At 33.0% G+C, this 14,630-nt stretch overlaps 1 protein-coding gene across 2 annotated transcripts; it reads right to left on the bottom strand.

The window, feature by feature from the left end:
- Positions 1-4,787: 4,787 nt before the first annotated feature.
- LOC110024906 (pentatricopeptide repeat-containing protein At1g11900) lies at positions 4,788-10,548 on the bottom strand. 2 transcript variants are annotated; one of them, XM_020725100.1, is made up of 3 exons: positions 10,143-10,548; positions 6,064-6,237; positions 4,788-5,976 (listed from the first exon to the last, which is right to left on the bottom strand). In XM_020725100.1, the coding sequence occupies exons 1-3, from the start codon at positions 10,353-10,355 to the stop codon at positions 5,173-5,175; spliced, it is 1,191 nt and encodes a 396-aa protein (XP_020580759.1). In that variant the 5' UTR covers positions 10,356-10,548; the 3' UTR covers positions 4,788-5,172. The 2 variants fall into 2 exon arrangements, with proteins under 2 accessions (XP_020580759.1, XP_020580758.1); XM_020725099.1 differs by having other exon boundaries at positions 4,788-6,237.
- Positions 10,549-14,630: the final 4,082 nt, after the last annotated feature.

Here is a 14,630-nt window from a genome sequence, read left to right as displayed (position 1 = left end):
GCTGAGATTTCAAATTGACCATTCATGAATTGGAGGATCCGATTTTCCTTCCTGAGCTATCTGGCTTGAAGAGTGACATACTCATCCTACTGGGCCTGATCAAATGAATTTTTCAGAGGTGATCTTCCTTTTATCCATCTGAGGACGCCTTCCCAATATGTGGAACTAGTCAGCTGAGCACGCAGTCCCGGGTCATCCTAAGTAGGCCCCAAGGGTCACGTCACCCGCTTTGTCATCCGCAAAATGTCTTTGCGATTCATGCTGACACATTTTCAATGTACAGACGCATATATAAAAATTGAAGTTTAGTTGTTGGATATGTAAATACAAAAGTGGAATGTATGTAAATCTTTCTTTTTGTATCCCTTCTCATATATATGACTCCATTTATAATACAAGTCCCGCCATTCTATTTCCCTATATCAACCAAGAAGTGACTTTTATCTCCAAGAATCGAATTTGAGTTGTTCTCTGCTTCCGAATGTCACTTCTTGGTCCCAGTGCACGATTTGTTAGTTCACTGTAAAAGTCACTTATTTGCCTCAACTACAAGTCCCGCTTAAGCACGAGCCAAATAACCCATAGTTTACTTAGGCAAATAGAGGCACTTGATCTTGATGAATAACTCACCCATTTCATCTTTTCGCACTTTTGGAAGCATTAAGCCACTTAGAGGCATTACAGTTGCATTATTGTCAGACGTTTGCATTTATGAGTTGTGCGCTATCAATTGTTGAAAATATGACAGTAAAGGCGTAAAATGGTGATAATCACTTGTTTAAAATGAGATTCGCATGATATTCAGCTAAAAAATAGAACCAAGGAGCCAGGAGAAATTTTATAAGTACAAACACTCCCTTATTTATAAGAGATTTTCTAAAACAATGAAGAAAAATAAAGAAGGAAGTTACTAAAGGTTAAATAAAAGGAAGTAATTTGGGAGCTTTCATAAATGATAACTTAATAATGAAATAACACTTCAGATAGAGCATCTTTCTTAATGTAGAATAACGAAGTTAAGACATGTCTCATTGCTGCGTTGATGACTTCTTTGATATTGACAATATGGCATTATATGCTGATAGTGTGTTATGTCTTGTTCTCCAGTAGAAGAAAAACTAAAATCTAAAAATGGCTTTAGCAGGATAGGTGTCTAATATAGTAAGGGTGACGCATTGTAAAACTTCACTAAAAAGACATGCTATTTCTAAGAGCTGGAAGAACTTCCTAGTAAGGCTGCAAAAGAATTGAGTGCTTGATAAGTTACTTGTAGCTCGGCTCGATATAAGATTGTTCGTGTTCATCTGATTATCTAAATGAACAAGTTTGGATGTATTAAAAAATACTCAATTATTAAATGAACAAGCTTGAACAACTCCTTATTTGATTTGTTTATGGTCGCGAACAATATGATTTTAAATTTGCAGACAAACTCGATGAATAGTTTCATTTAAAGTTCATGAATAAGCTTGTGAATAAGCATTATTTAATACTTATGAATAAGATTAGTTAAATCAATTAAGGCTCAATTTAAAATATATTTGAATTAAATTAAATTTTATTCTTTGATTCATAGTATAGAAAACAAGATAAAAATTTCTTTGCTTAGTTGTCAATTTATTTTATTTGTTTGTTTAATAGCTCGTTCATTTAAACTCGTTTATTTTTATAAGTTCAACAAATAGCTTATTTATAAGCTTTATAAAGCTCGTTTGATTGAAAAATAAATAGTTCAATTATATTAACTCGTTACATTGTTCAATAAGTCTCATTTAGTTAGTAAATAAGTAATAAAATATCACTAATTTTGACTTGCTCAATAAAAGACATTTCGATTGCAATTAAGTAGTTTGAAATCACTTGTTATTATCATCATATGAACCAAATTGATTGATAAAGAATGAAAAATGAGCTAACTGTGAACATAAACACAAAAGTTCTTTATAAACAAGTTCGAGCTTGAACACATCCCTGGTCGACTCAGCTCGGTTCGTTTGCAACCCTACTTACTGATGATTAAGAAAGAGGTGATGTTTAATAGAGCATATAGTGATCTTATCTAGAAGCGAAACCAGTCACTTTTTTCAGGGAAGGCAAACTATCTCTCTAGACTTAACATGGCAGGAACTATGGTAACGAAGAGCAAAATAATATTTAAGAAGAGGCAGAACAGATATTTTAAGAGAGGCAAAACACCAAATTGCCCTTCTAAATAAATAAAAATCTGAATTTGAGAGGGGCAATTGCCCCCATGGGTCCGCCCCTGATCTCATCAGTCATGATCTGTTTCATTCTATTTTAAAAAAGGCATGTAATGGTAATAGCATGAACAAAAATAATCACTATTGGCGAAACTCCCTCTGTAGCTTCATTACTAGAAAACACCAGATGTTGGATTTGCTTATAAAAAAATATTTGATAATCAATATAAAAAATGAGACTAATTTGATAGTGTTAAGTATGGGATCTTAGTTTTTTCAAGAATTTGAATGGCCGAGAAAGAATGAGGATGAAATTTCTTAAAAGAATTGCACGAAAGCTTTCCTAAGAAAATGTGAATAAAGCATAATCTATTTAATGAAATCAACAAACAATTTAAGAAGAATTAACGATCTATTCTTTATTGTTTATGAAGCAATATGGATTTTTTATAGCCATGCAGTTTATGCATATGTTCAGCAAAACTTAATGCTAGACAATGAAATAGGATGATTAGTAGATAAATAAATAGTATCAGCATTTATTTGTAAATAAACTCACAAAAAAAGAATTAAAGTTGTGCCAAAATTGACTCATGTGTGCCAAAAATGTCCACTAAATCGAGTTTTACTGTAAAAAAAAAAATAGAAGTGGGAATCGCGTGAAGCTGAATGATTTTGTAAAGAAATAAACAAGCTATGTGCAAAGCATTTATTGTGTTGTTGAAACTAAAAGGTTGGCCATCTTAGAGAAGCAACAAACTATGATAAAGATAAAGTTATATTTGTTGGAGATCCTGATAAACTTAGGAATGAAGTCCAATTTAATATCTTTCCTATAAAATTTGGATGAAAAATGGCATGCAATTTTCAATGGTTTGCTTAATCACTTCACCACAGTGGCTAGTCTAAACATTGAATAATGACATAATTACCCCAAAAGAGAATCTCTCAGAGATGTCTATAGAAAATAGATGAGTAATCCTTAAGAATTTAAAAATCATCATGATGTGTGAAAAATAACAAACAAAAAGTGGAATGGAATTTTAGCAAGCATAGATTCTCTTCAAAAAAAAAATCATCATGATGTGTAAATAAGAAAGTAGAATAGAATATTAGTGTTAAGCGAAGCATATATTCTCTTAAAATTAGAGCTTGAAGTTCTGTCTTCTTTGGCTGGAAAAGGCTAGGAATTAAAATAGACATCAAGGTCAAGAAGTAATAGTTATTGACATGAGTTAGTGTGGTGTAAGTTCTCATTATTAGAATAAAGGACAAACTCATGAGGAAAGATATTGATAAGTTCTTTAGGCCCTCATTTTTCATAATAAGGGATAAACTTGTGTGATAGAGATGATGACATTGGTATTATAAGGCATGGATGACTGCATAAAGCTAATGATCAAATTGAAATAATATTGTTTAATCTCATTAAGAAAAATGGGCTATGAGATGTCCTATCTTAATTAAACATCATGGGAGACTTGGTCATTTTAAATGTAATTAATTTAAAGTAAAGTTGGTCAAAGGTGGCTATTATAATACTTCATTTTTTGTGACAACTTTTAGCGGATCCATGATCATGCATTCATGTTAAACCTTCCAGTAAATTTATGGTAAAACATAGCTATGCTACAAAAGCTATAAGCCAAAATCATAGATTAAACCAAAAATGCTATAAACTTTGAGAAATTCAATCAGCTAAGACAATAAACACAGGAAAATGAACCTTTGTTTGTTTGAAAAAAAAATGCATTTAATTTGATTTATGTTATCTTTAGGGTATCCAAAACTGACGGATTGTGACCAATGGTGATAAAGCTTAAGATGCCATCCACTAAAAGACATTTGATGATAAATGATGTAGTAATTGGTCCATGACTCACCGGCATATCAAAATGCTTACAAAAATCTGCTCACCTTTCAAAAATAGTTTTCCACTCATCCTCTATACAGATATATAGCTAGTGGTAGCTACATTGCAAACTATTTAAAAAGTGAACCTAAGGGGTTGTTTAAAACAATTATTTTTTAATTTATTATTTTTACTTTATTTTGTTAATGTTTTGATTTGAATTAGAACATATTTGGTTATACTAATTATTTTTAAAAACACTATACAATTTAGGTGTTTTGAGTGTTTTTAAGATAAGGTAAGGTGAGTTGATTTTTAAAATAAAAAATAAAAATATATAAAAACATACAGACGAAACATGCTCTCAAAAATACAAAACAAAGATGAAAATAAAAATAGAAAACAAAAATGAGAACATACAGACCTTAAGCATGACATCTAAATGTGATACAGGAACGTGATCAAGTGATGTTTGATGATGATCATTTTGATGATCCGACTATCAAAACACATATATCAAATCTCATCATCCTAAAAAAAAAAGGAAGAATGCAGGGATGAGATAAATATCAAGTTCAACTTTAGTGAAGCCTTTAGTTGAGATGCCTACCATTAAATTATTTTCTCAAGTTTAGCATGCTTCTTATGACTAGCCCTGTAATAATAAAGAATAGCTAAATTTATATCATGGACAATCATTAACATGTTGAATGTCTTGTATAGGAGGTGTCTTGTATAGGAGGAATAATCATCAGGGATAATCATTTCCCATAATGTGTTTGTTAACAATACAATTATTCTACTAACTAATATTGATAATATATTAGAATAAGTTGACTTCCACCAGTTCACCATGTTCTTCGCAGAGTTTGAGCTACTCTAGAATGAGTTTATGACGCCCAAAATGAGTTCATGCAAATTTGAGCGAGTTCTTCTTTTATCATTTCAACTTTACCGATCCGGCCTAAATCAATCCAAATTAACTAGCACCAACAATTTGGACAAACAGAGTCCACTGATTTTATAAATTTATAAATACCTAGCTAACAGATCAAATAAAATCACTTTCAAACCAAAACATTAACATTAATAAATCAAAACCTTTCAAAAACATCCTTTTCATTCAACCACTCTGCACTTCTTCTTTCTAAAATCTTCAGGGCCAACAAGCTTTAAACCACTCGAGTTCATCTCTTTCCACAAATCCATGGCCGCTTCTATCTTCCCAAACTTCCTCAAATTACTGATCATTGCACGATATACATATATTGAAGGACAGTGACGCTTTTTCATTTCACCAAATAATATCATTGCGTCATTAACATGACCTGCTCTTCCAAGACCATCAATCAATGCTGTATAAGCTTGCAAATCCAACTCAAATCCTACATCAATCATTTCTTTTGCAAAAGCTTTACACAAATCCAACCTGCCAAGCCTTCTAAGGCAATTGATCAAGGTGTCATAAGTAACAGTATCTGGAGAATAACCCAACTCTTTCATTAATGAAAATTCAGACAGCATTTTGTAGACTTGACCAGCTCTACCTAAGATAGCCAGGACTGTATTGAACGTTACCGTGTCGATTTTACAGCCATGATTCTTCAGTTCTTCAAATATCATCACACTTTTATTGATTTGGCCGGATTTGGCAGTCAGAAATATAATCCTGTTTACAACAGTAGGATCACTATGGACAGTGTTCTCTGAAACTTCTTTGATGAATTTTAGTAGTTTTGAGTCAGACAAACTTGGAAGAACCCTTGCAACATTAAGATATGAAATTAAATCAGGGGGTAGTTTTGAAATGAGTAATTTCTGGAAGATATCACAGAAAAGATCAAAGTCACTAGTTTCAGCTGCTTCAGCTAGAAGTGAGTTGTAAGCATTCAGATTTGGATGTAATTGTTTATCATTAGAGTGCTGCAACAAAGAGACAGCATCAGATAAGTTGCCAACTTTACAGAGTTTCTCAATCAATATACTGCACATATCTTTTCTGTAACATACTTCGTCTTTCTCGTTTGAGAAGAAAAGTTGCAAGGCCTTTGTCAAAGATTCATCAGTAACGGAAATGGCTGTTGAAATTTTCCGGTAATGGCCAACTTCTGATGCTAACTCAGATTGTTTGGAAGACAATGATGACATTAATTTAGCCGGAAAGGAGTTACCAATCATAGATTTCTGTGGGTACCAGAGCAGAAATCAGAAATAATATAATCTTTACAGTTAAGTAAATAACAATGTAAGAAAAAACAATGCTCAAATAAAAATTTGAAGGGACGATAAATGAAGATGAATTATAGCAATATTTTTCCCTTGTTTTCACGCGTCAACATCCAGCATCCTTTATTAAATTTTCAACAAACAAAAAGAAAAGCTTAGGACTTATTTGGGATTAATTTTATTTTTTAGCTTCTAAAAATAAATTAACTTGTTTTTTAAAACACTCAAAACAACTTTTAGGTGTTTTGGATGTTTTTAAAAACAATCATATCTCAATCAAACATGCTAAACATGTTTTCTTTAAAATCAATACATTAAAAATTAAAAAAAATAATAAAAAGAAAATTAGAAAATAAAAAACAAAATTGACTCAAAACGGGCCTTTTGAGGCTATTTGCGCTCACTTTGATTAATTGTTTTCTACTTTGTATTCTTGTTTTGTTTATGTTTTGATTTGAAATAAAATATATTTGTTTAAAAATAAATAAAGTGTTTTAACAAATATTCTAATCAAATTTTAGTTTTTTTTTTAGTTTTTAAAAGCAGGAAAAAAACACATGAAAAATACACAAAATAAACATACTTTTTTAAAACAACGACAAAAAGCAAAAATCTGAAAAGTCTCATAATCAACCATTTCTGGACTAATGGATTTGATGATGTTCATAGCTTCGTAAAAGAAGGTATAAAAGCTTTGCATCACATTTCATAGTTCAATAAAACCCAAAAAAATGCTAATTTTAGCATATGCAATGTCAAAAGGGTAGGTAATGGGAAATGTACAAATTCAAATCTTGACCTGACAAATAAATCTTGACATATATTAGTTTCTAATCCTTGTTCTTAGACTTAGGGTCCGTTTGGGACAGCTTAAAAGTGCGGTGGCATTTTTGAAAACGCCGCATCGTTGTTTAATTCGTGCGTTTTAATAGTGTTTTTAAAAACAGCGTTTTAGTGTTGAACTAAACGCGGACCGTGGCATTACCCCTGCGTACCGCGTTGGCACACCAGCTTTTTACACCCCTGCCCTCGTCGCTAACCCCATCTTCGCCTCCGAGCCCAGTGCTCTTTGAGTGACCTATCGGTGTCGACAGGCGAGCCAACGAAGAAAAAGGTTCGTCCAATGGCTTCGGCACTCACCGCCGCGGTACCCCCAACCTTACCGCATTGCACCAGAGCTCGTCGGCGGCCTCCGCTTCTCCGATCTCAAATTCAGTCTCACCGCCGCTCTTATTCACTCATCGCTCTTAGCAATGAACCCTCCAGCTTCGCCGAAATCCCCCTTCTTAACTTCTCCGCAACTTCTTCTTCTCATCTACACCGTCCTCGCGCCCAATCGCAGAAAGACTCCTCTCCATCTTCCTCATCGCCTTCTTCCGGTGAGCCCAGCGCCGCCGAGGCGTTCGCCTGGCCCGCAGTCGTTCTTCCGTAAGTTGAATCGTTTATGTCTGGAAATTAGTTTAATTTTGTCTTGAATGCTGGCTCCATCCATTATCCAGGTTTTTGTTCCCGACTCTAGGTGAGGGATTCATCTATTTTTCTGTGTGGTATCCATGTAAGCCCTGCTTTTGATCTGTGTTTTGCTCTTTTTATCATTTATGTGAGGTTGCTTTGGTTTGGATGTTACAGGATCCTTTATTTTTAGATGTTAAAGCAAACGAAGCACAGTCAAAATGAGTAAAACTAATGAGGTCCGACAACGTTGCACGAGGTTTGACGGTGTCACAATCGGAAACCATCACTTGTGGTTCAAGTGTTTACCAACCGCATGATGTTGCTCAGGGTTCTCTCGTGCAACAACCGAGCAACGGTTCTCATGAGTTGTTGCTTTCGCATTCTAAATTGAATGTTATAATCCTATTACTAATTGTAGTTTTAATATGTATTTTGATTTTAATTTTGCAAATAAGTTGTTTACAAAACGCACAAACCAAACAGCTAAACCAGCTTTTTCGGATCAGCTGCCCATCAGCAGATTATCAGAATCAGTTGTTTATCAGCAGAAGTTGAATAAGCTGCATCTACCCCAAACAGACCCTTACTCATCCCAATTTAAGATTGACATTTATTATAAAGTGACTTGAGGACGTCCATGAAAGAATGTGTCACTGGAATCATTCAAATGACTAACATAAAAAACAAAAACAAGACGTGGATGGTACTTTTAATATTAATAAAAGTAAGAGATGTCAATATACGCTGGCTAGCAAGACCATCTATAAACTATAAAGAACTTGTTAATCGAAAGCTCACATTTTCAACTTCATTTGACATCTAAATTAATGCAAATAGAATGCGATAGATCTAGAAATAAAAATAATATTGTATGATCGAACACTTACTAGTTGTCACACTATAATGAAAATGGAAAAAGTATACATATTTTTCTCATTTAAATTGAGGAAATGAAACACATATTAATGACCCAGAAAATTTTCCATAATGATGACTGCAATGGTGCTGATATTGCTCAAATATATGCAAATGAAAAAATAAAGTTCAGTCTAATATGCTTAAAGTAGGGGTGTATAACAAAAAGGCTAATCCGAAAATCCAAAGCTCACTAGTTAAATGGATTTGTGGTTTGATTCTGTTTGATTGGCATTTTCTCTACAATGACTTGTTTGGTTAGGTTTAAATTTGAAGTTTTGCAGCAAACCAATTTATTAAATATATTATATATAATTAACAAACATATCACTTAGTAGTTGATCAATTAATTCAAATGGAATCACAACCTTTCTTTAATTTTACACAGCCCAATTGGCCCAGTAGTTAAGTGCTTTGTCTCAGATCTTGAGTTCAAGGACTAGCACACATGAGTCTATGCATGAGTTTAAAGAAAAAAAAAACTTCCTTTGATTTATCTTTATATATATGATACTACTGAAATTCAAATGTGAGGATCAGATTTGTCACAAAATTTAATTAGCATAATTATTAGCTTTCTTTATTTCTACAAGGTTGTTTCCTATTTTAGGGAATCTAATTGAGGGTTGATATATAGCAATAGGAAATAAAAATAAAAAATGTAATTAAGGACTGATTTGATGTAATAAGAAAAGAAAAACTTCCCCACCCCTAGGTATTGTTCCCCTTGTAATTCAGAAGGGCAAAGGGATGAATACAATTCCCTTACTCAATTTTTTTTATGGTATCAACTATCAAAGCATGGACTATGATACTCGCATACGTCTACTCTTCGACTAAGAAAATTTTTATCCACCAGTTGATAAATGTAGAGATCATCACCATAAAACATCGCAGTAGTTCACACACACATGCTCTATAATGGCGGAAAATATAGAGGAACTATGAAGCCACATGTTCAATGAGCTCCATTGATTTGAAAAGACTTGTAATTATTCAGTAAGTTCATTGAATCATATTTCTAATAAGTGGTAGTAACTTGATCCGAAATGAAATTTTAGGTATGTTTTCAAAATAAAAATAATAATAATAACGGGCATATTTCTTCAATTATGAGGCATATAAAGTCAAATCACCAGTCTAAATAAAAAAATTCAGTTCTTCGACTAAAATAATAACAGTAATAATTAGAATGTCAACTCAAATTTCCAACCTCTTCAACAAAAAGCTTATGGCATTCCCTCCGATGATACCCTAATAGTTAAAGCATTACATTTCTGAAACCTGATTTACTATTTTGGAGTAGCCATGCACACTTTACTTCACAGAATGACAGCATTGCACACAAGCTAGCTGAAAAATTCCACTTTCCTAAAAATTTCGGCAGAGCAATGCCCTAAATTTATATCTCATAGAGATTAAAAGTGGAAGGAAAAAAAAAACGGAAAAATTCATCATCCGCGTAAATTTTGTCATTGAGGCGAGCAAATTACCGATCTTCCATGACGAAAGCCTAAACAGCCACTATAGTTGTGCTCGCAGTATTCGCTATCTCCATCAGCTCCAGGCTTGAGGTGACCCGCTTCAGAAAAGAAAACCCTAGAGCATCTGTGGCAACCACTGCAAGCATATCCGTCCAACAAAAGTCGGAAACTTAATCGAGATAAATTCATCGTCAGCAATGGCATGAGCCGATACCGATACATAACCGCACGCCAACCCTAGACCAGGAGAGCGGGACACCATTTACCCAATAGAAACACTGAGGATTACGTGCTTCGTTCTGAAATGAACCGTAGACGACGCTGAGAACGGCAGCTGGTACCTGAGTTCTTCGAGTTGCTGATAATGGTGACTGAAATATACACAAGATAAACGTTGAAAGGTTTCTAACCCTAATGTCTGTTTGGTTGCAAATTAGTAAATCCTTTAAATGGATTTAATAAATTTTGAGATTAAATTCAATTAATTTAAGGAATTAGTTGGTAATTTGTTTCAATAAATTAATTTATATTGGATTTTAAGACCAAATTTTTAGAAGGAGCATCTTTATTAATAGTTTATGGGGGAGGAGCTTACAAAAAAAATATATAGTATAGTTTATTATAAATAATTTAAATATTAATATATATGTAGTTTATTCTAAATAAATTCGTTAATTATTTTTTACATTAATAAAAATATTAATTTTTTTAATTATTTAATACATTAATTAATATTTAAGTAATATTTAATTAATTCAAAAAATATACTTGAACAAAATAAATTAACTAACAATATATAAAATTCTTAAAATTTATTTCACATGAAAATATTCTCATAATATCATATTTACAAAAAAAAAAGCTATTATTTTGTATGATGGGGTGGAATGACGTCTGAATCTAATGTATATCGAGATAATGGTCGCATTAGTTGATGTTGCAACTGATATTCTTAAAATTCTTCTTCAATATCATCATCTTCAATTGCATCATTTGTAGTTTGTTATGACATCCAATAATTTTGTAACGAAAAATTGTTCATATAATAAATAAATGAAAATATTGGATGTCATAACAAGCTACAAATGACACAACTGAAGACGATAAAGTTGAAGAAGAATTTCAAGAACATCATTTGCGACGTCGACCATTGCGACCATCGTTTAGTTGTACATTTGGCTCAGGCACCAATCCACCCCAGCGTAGAATGATCATATTCTTTTATAAACATAATGCTACGAGAATATTTTCATGTGAAATAAATTTTGTAAATTGTATATATTATAAGTTAATTTGATTTGGTTAGTTTAAATGAATATCCTCACAATGACCAAAAAACATTCATATTCACTTGTTTTGAAAAATGAGGAGCATGCTTATCCTTTATAAAGAAAAGTTATCATTTTTGTTATTACATATCAGTGAATAATGGTGAAAGAATTGCATATTCTAGGTATCCTTTTTCCCTTTTTGAAATTCTCTTTAGTTGATTAGTTCTGTAGCTTGCAGCGCATTAGCTGGAGGTACATAACAAGGGTGTGAGAATACTTATCTGATCTCTTGTTCCCACTCTCAGATTACTCCTTCCTTTACTTCGGCTGCTCTCTGCTACCTCTGCTGATCTCCTCGTGAAGCCTTAGGGCTCAGCTGATAAAGATAAAAACGTTTTATATTAGTTTTCCAATTAATAACAATGTATGTTTTGCCCCTTTGTTTATTTACAAGTTTGTCATTGTAATTACTATATATATGTAACCTCTATTTGAATGTATGTAAGATTGAAATGTGTAAATAAAGGATAAGAAGACTTATCTTTCTTCAAGTGCATTTTATAATGTCTTCCTCCAAATCTTCTCTGTTCTCACTTCTCTTCTTTTTCGATCTCCTCTTTCATATGGTATCATAGCCACGCAGCTTCACAACAAATATGAACTCCAACTCCTTCATTTCAACACAAGAACCTAAACTAAATCAACGATCTCTCCAAAAGATCAAAGAAATCAGTATACCAATGTCTCTAAAGTTCTTGATGTCTCACATCAAGAATATTGTCAACAAACCCCTCACACAAGATAATTAGATGGAATGGAAGGTTCGGATTTCTAAACTTCTCATTGCCAATGGTTTTCAGTCTTTCTTGGACAGGAAATTTCCCATTCCCTCAAAATTCATTCAAGACGAAAATGGAAACTTTATAGAAAATCAAGATTACTTGTTATGGCAACTCATTGATCGAAACATTGCCACTGCAATCTTTTCCACTATCACTCCCCCATCTCACCCCACACACTTCATTTAAGCCATACCAATGATATTTAACAAAGACCACAAAAAAAACAATTTCAATCCACAAATAGATCTCGTGTCACCCATCTCCAAAATGAACTTCATAACATAAACATGGGGCACATACTATGTAGCGATACTTAACCATTATAAAGATTTTAATGGAAAATATTGTAACGACCGACTCATGAACTGTCTTATTTACAAAATGTAATGTAACATCTTTTTTGATAAAAACTCAGAATTTGTCTGCTAAATAAAAAACTTAAATTACTTAGATGTATGACAAATTATGAATTTTTAAGTGTTACTTCTAGCATGTTCATGTGTCAGTCACATAGATTGGGCTGAGGGTTATCCTCATTTGATTGCCTTGCTGGTAGCTTTTTACCTTATATTGGGTCTCATATACATGATGTTGATGGTTGTCTATGGAATTCCTTCGAGAATTATCAGGGCTTCGGTCCTGATTCTGAGCCCACCCCTAACTTGAATTCTTATACTCAGTTTCGATCTTTCATATATGTGTCACTTGACTTTTTATATATACATATGCTCATGTCTTTTGTTGTTTATTTAATTCGCCGTAAATACTTGTATGTCTTACCTGTAATTTTAAACTCTTTAGCAACGACTTCAGAGGCAAGAGGTATATACTGTCATTTTCTTTTTACTCCAATTTTTATTTTATCGTACTTTACTGTATATATTTATTTGGTTACACATGCAACATTACTATTCTGTTACTTATTATACCTCTAAAACACCCATAGGGTACAAGACAGTAGGCCACATGTTCAGGAGGAACCCTGCACAAAAAAAAAAAAAACTCAATGACCCAACAATAACCAATAATAACCAATTCAACACAAACACACTTCCTAAAACCTAAAACTATTATTATAGGAAACCTAGAATAAGTGCTTGTGAAGCAAGACGAGGATGCAAACGGGCAAAGGACAACTTCAAATGGCGATTAAGACAAACATGAAGCAAATGCTGATCCTCAACTAAACTTTTCATAGATTTAAATAACATGAACCCTTAAAAATCGAGGTTGTCCATCTAGTACGAGTAAATCCTCACTCTATCTCTTATGTATTTGTATAATTATGTTGTACAACATAAGTCCTAACTCTTTTTGAAATTCCAAGGTTATTTGTTTGATACGACGTAAACTCTCCTATCTTCCTAGGTTATTTGTATGATCATATATTGTGCAAATGTAAGCCCTAATTTTAAATAATTGGCAGGAGTAAATATCAAATAAACATCATTTCTAAATTGTAAAGCCAAACAATAGGATAGTTTGGGAAGTCATCGGGTTTCTCCACAAATTTGCGACATCCCCAACTTTTCTTTGATCTCCAAAATAATTGTTTCTATTTGAACCCTTTCCACTTGACTTTTCTCATAAACAGTCTTGAAAACTCAACTTTGAATTCTTCAAGATGAAACCTCTAATTTTAATCGAGAGTTTTCTTAAGTTATTTCGGTCTCTTGAGATGTAATTAACTATAGAGATTTGCCCTTATAAGAAATTAGGAACTCAGATAATATAAACTCTATATAATCTTTATATTACGTAGGGGAATTGTCAGTCAAAAATTTCGTAGAATAAATGAATGTCATAAATTTCTTAGTTTATATAATTGAGCTCATAATCAAGCAATATGTTTATCTTTCGAGAGGGTGCAATGCTTGTAGTGATATGCTCGATTTTCAAGCTATTAAATATATGAGATCCACATTGTCTCATTTTTCAAAATCAAAATACTATTTCTCAAAACCATATATATATTAAAATTATTTTAAAAAAATCAACAGACAAACGCGTGTAGGAGCACTCCGTAACTTTCCTTGACTGTGAGGTGGGATCCAGATGGATACAAAGGGACACCTAAACACCAGAATTAACATCAAACATGTCCAATGTCCTGGATGAGTCCATCCAACTGCGGGTTCTCCCGGGTGGGTGTCTTGAATCATTGCAAACCCTGATTTCGTGGCCCGAACACCTACTGGAGGTCTCGGATGGGTGTCTTGAGCTATGAAATGCTACGAGTGAGCAATGAATCGTCCCAAGCTAGTCATGTGGATACCCTACACACGTGACATCAAAAATTGATGCCCACAATATGCAAATTAAATAAAGCACTCTATGATCTCAAACATGCACCACAACATTGATATTCGACATTTTGTAATTTT

This window comes from Phalaenopsis equestris, unplaced genomic scaffold (assembly GCF_001263595.1).
Source record: "Phalaenopsis equestris unplaced genomic scaffold, ASM126359v1 Scaffold000278, whole genome shotgun sequence".
Taxonomy (NCBI): Eukaryota; Viridiplantae; Streptophyta; class Magnoliopsida; order Asparagales; family Orchidaceae; genus Phalaenopsis; species Phalaenopsis equestris.
Note: the sequence above shows the minus strand (reverse complement) of the source record. Positions and strands in the feature narration are given on the sequence as shown.

Excerpts from the sequence above, each read along its gene's own strand:
- LOC110024906 (XM_020725099.1), bottom strand. The coding sequence starts at position 10,355 with ATGTATCGGTATCGGCTCATGCCATTGCTGACGATGAATTTATCTCGA. Across the intron at positions 6,238-10,142 it reads GCTTTCGTCATGGAAGATCG|AAATCTATGATTGGTAACTC; the intron begins GTAATTTGCTCG and ends TGGTACCCACAG.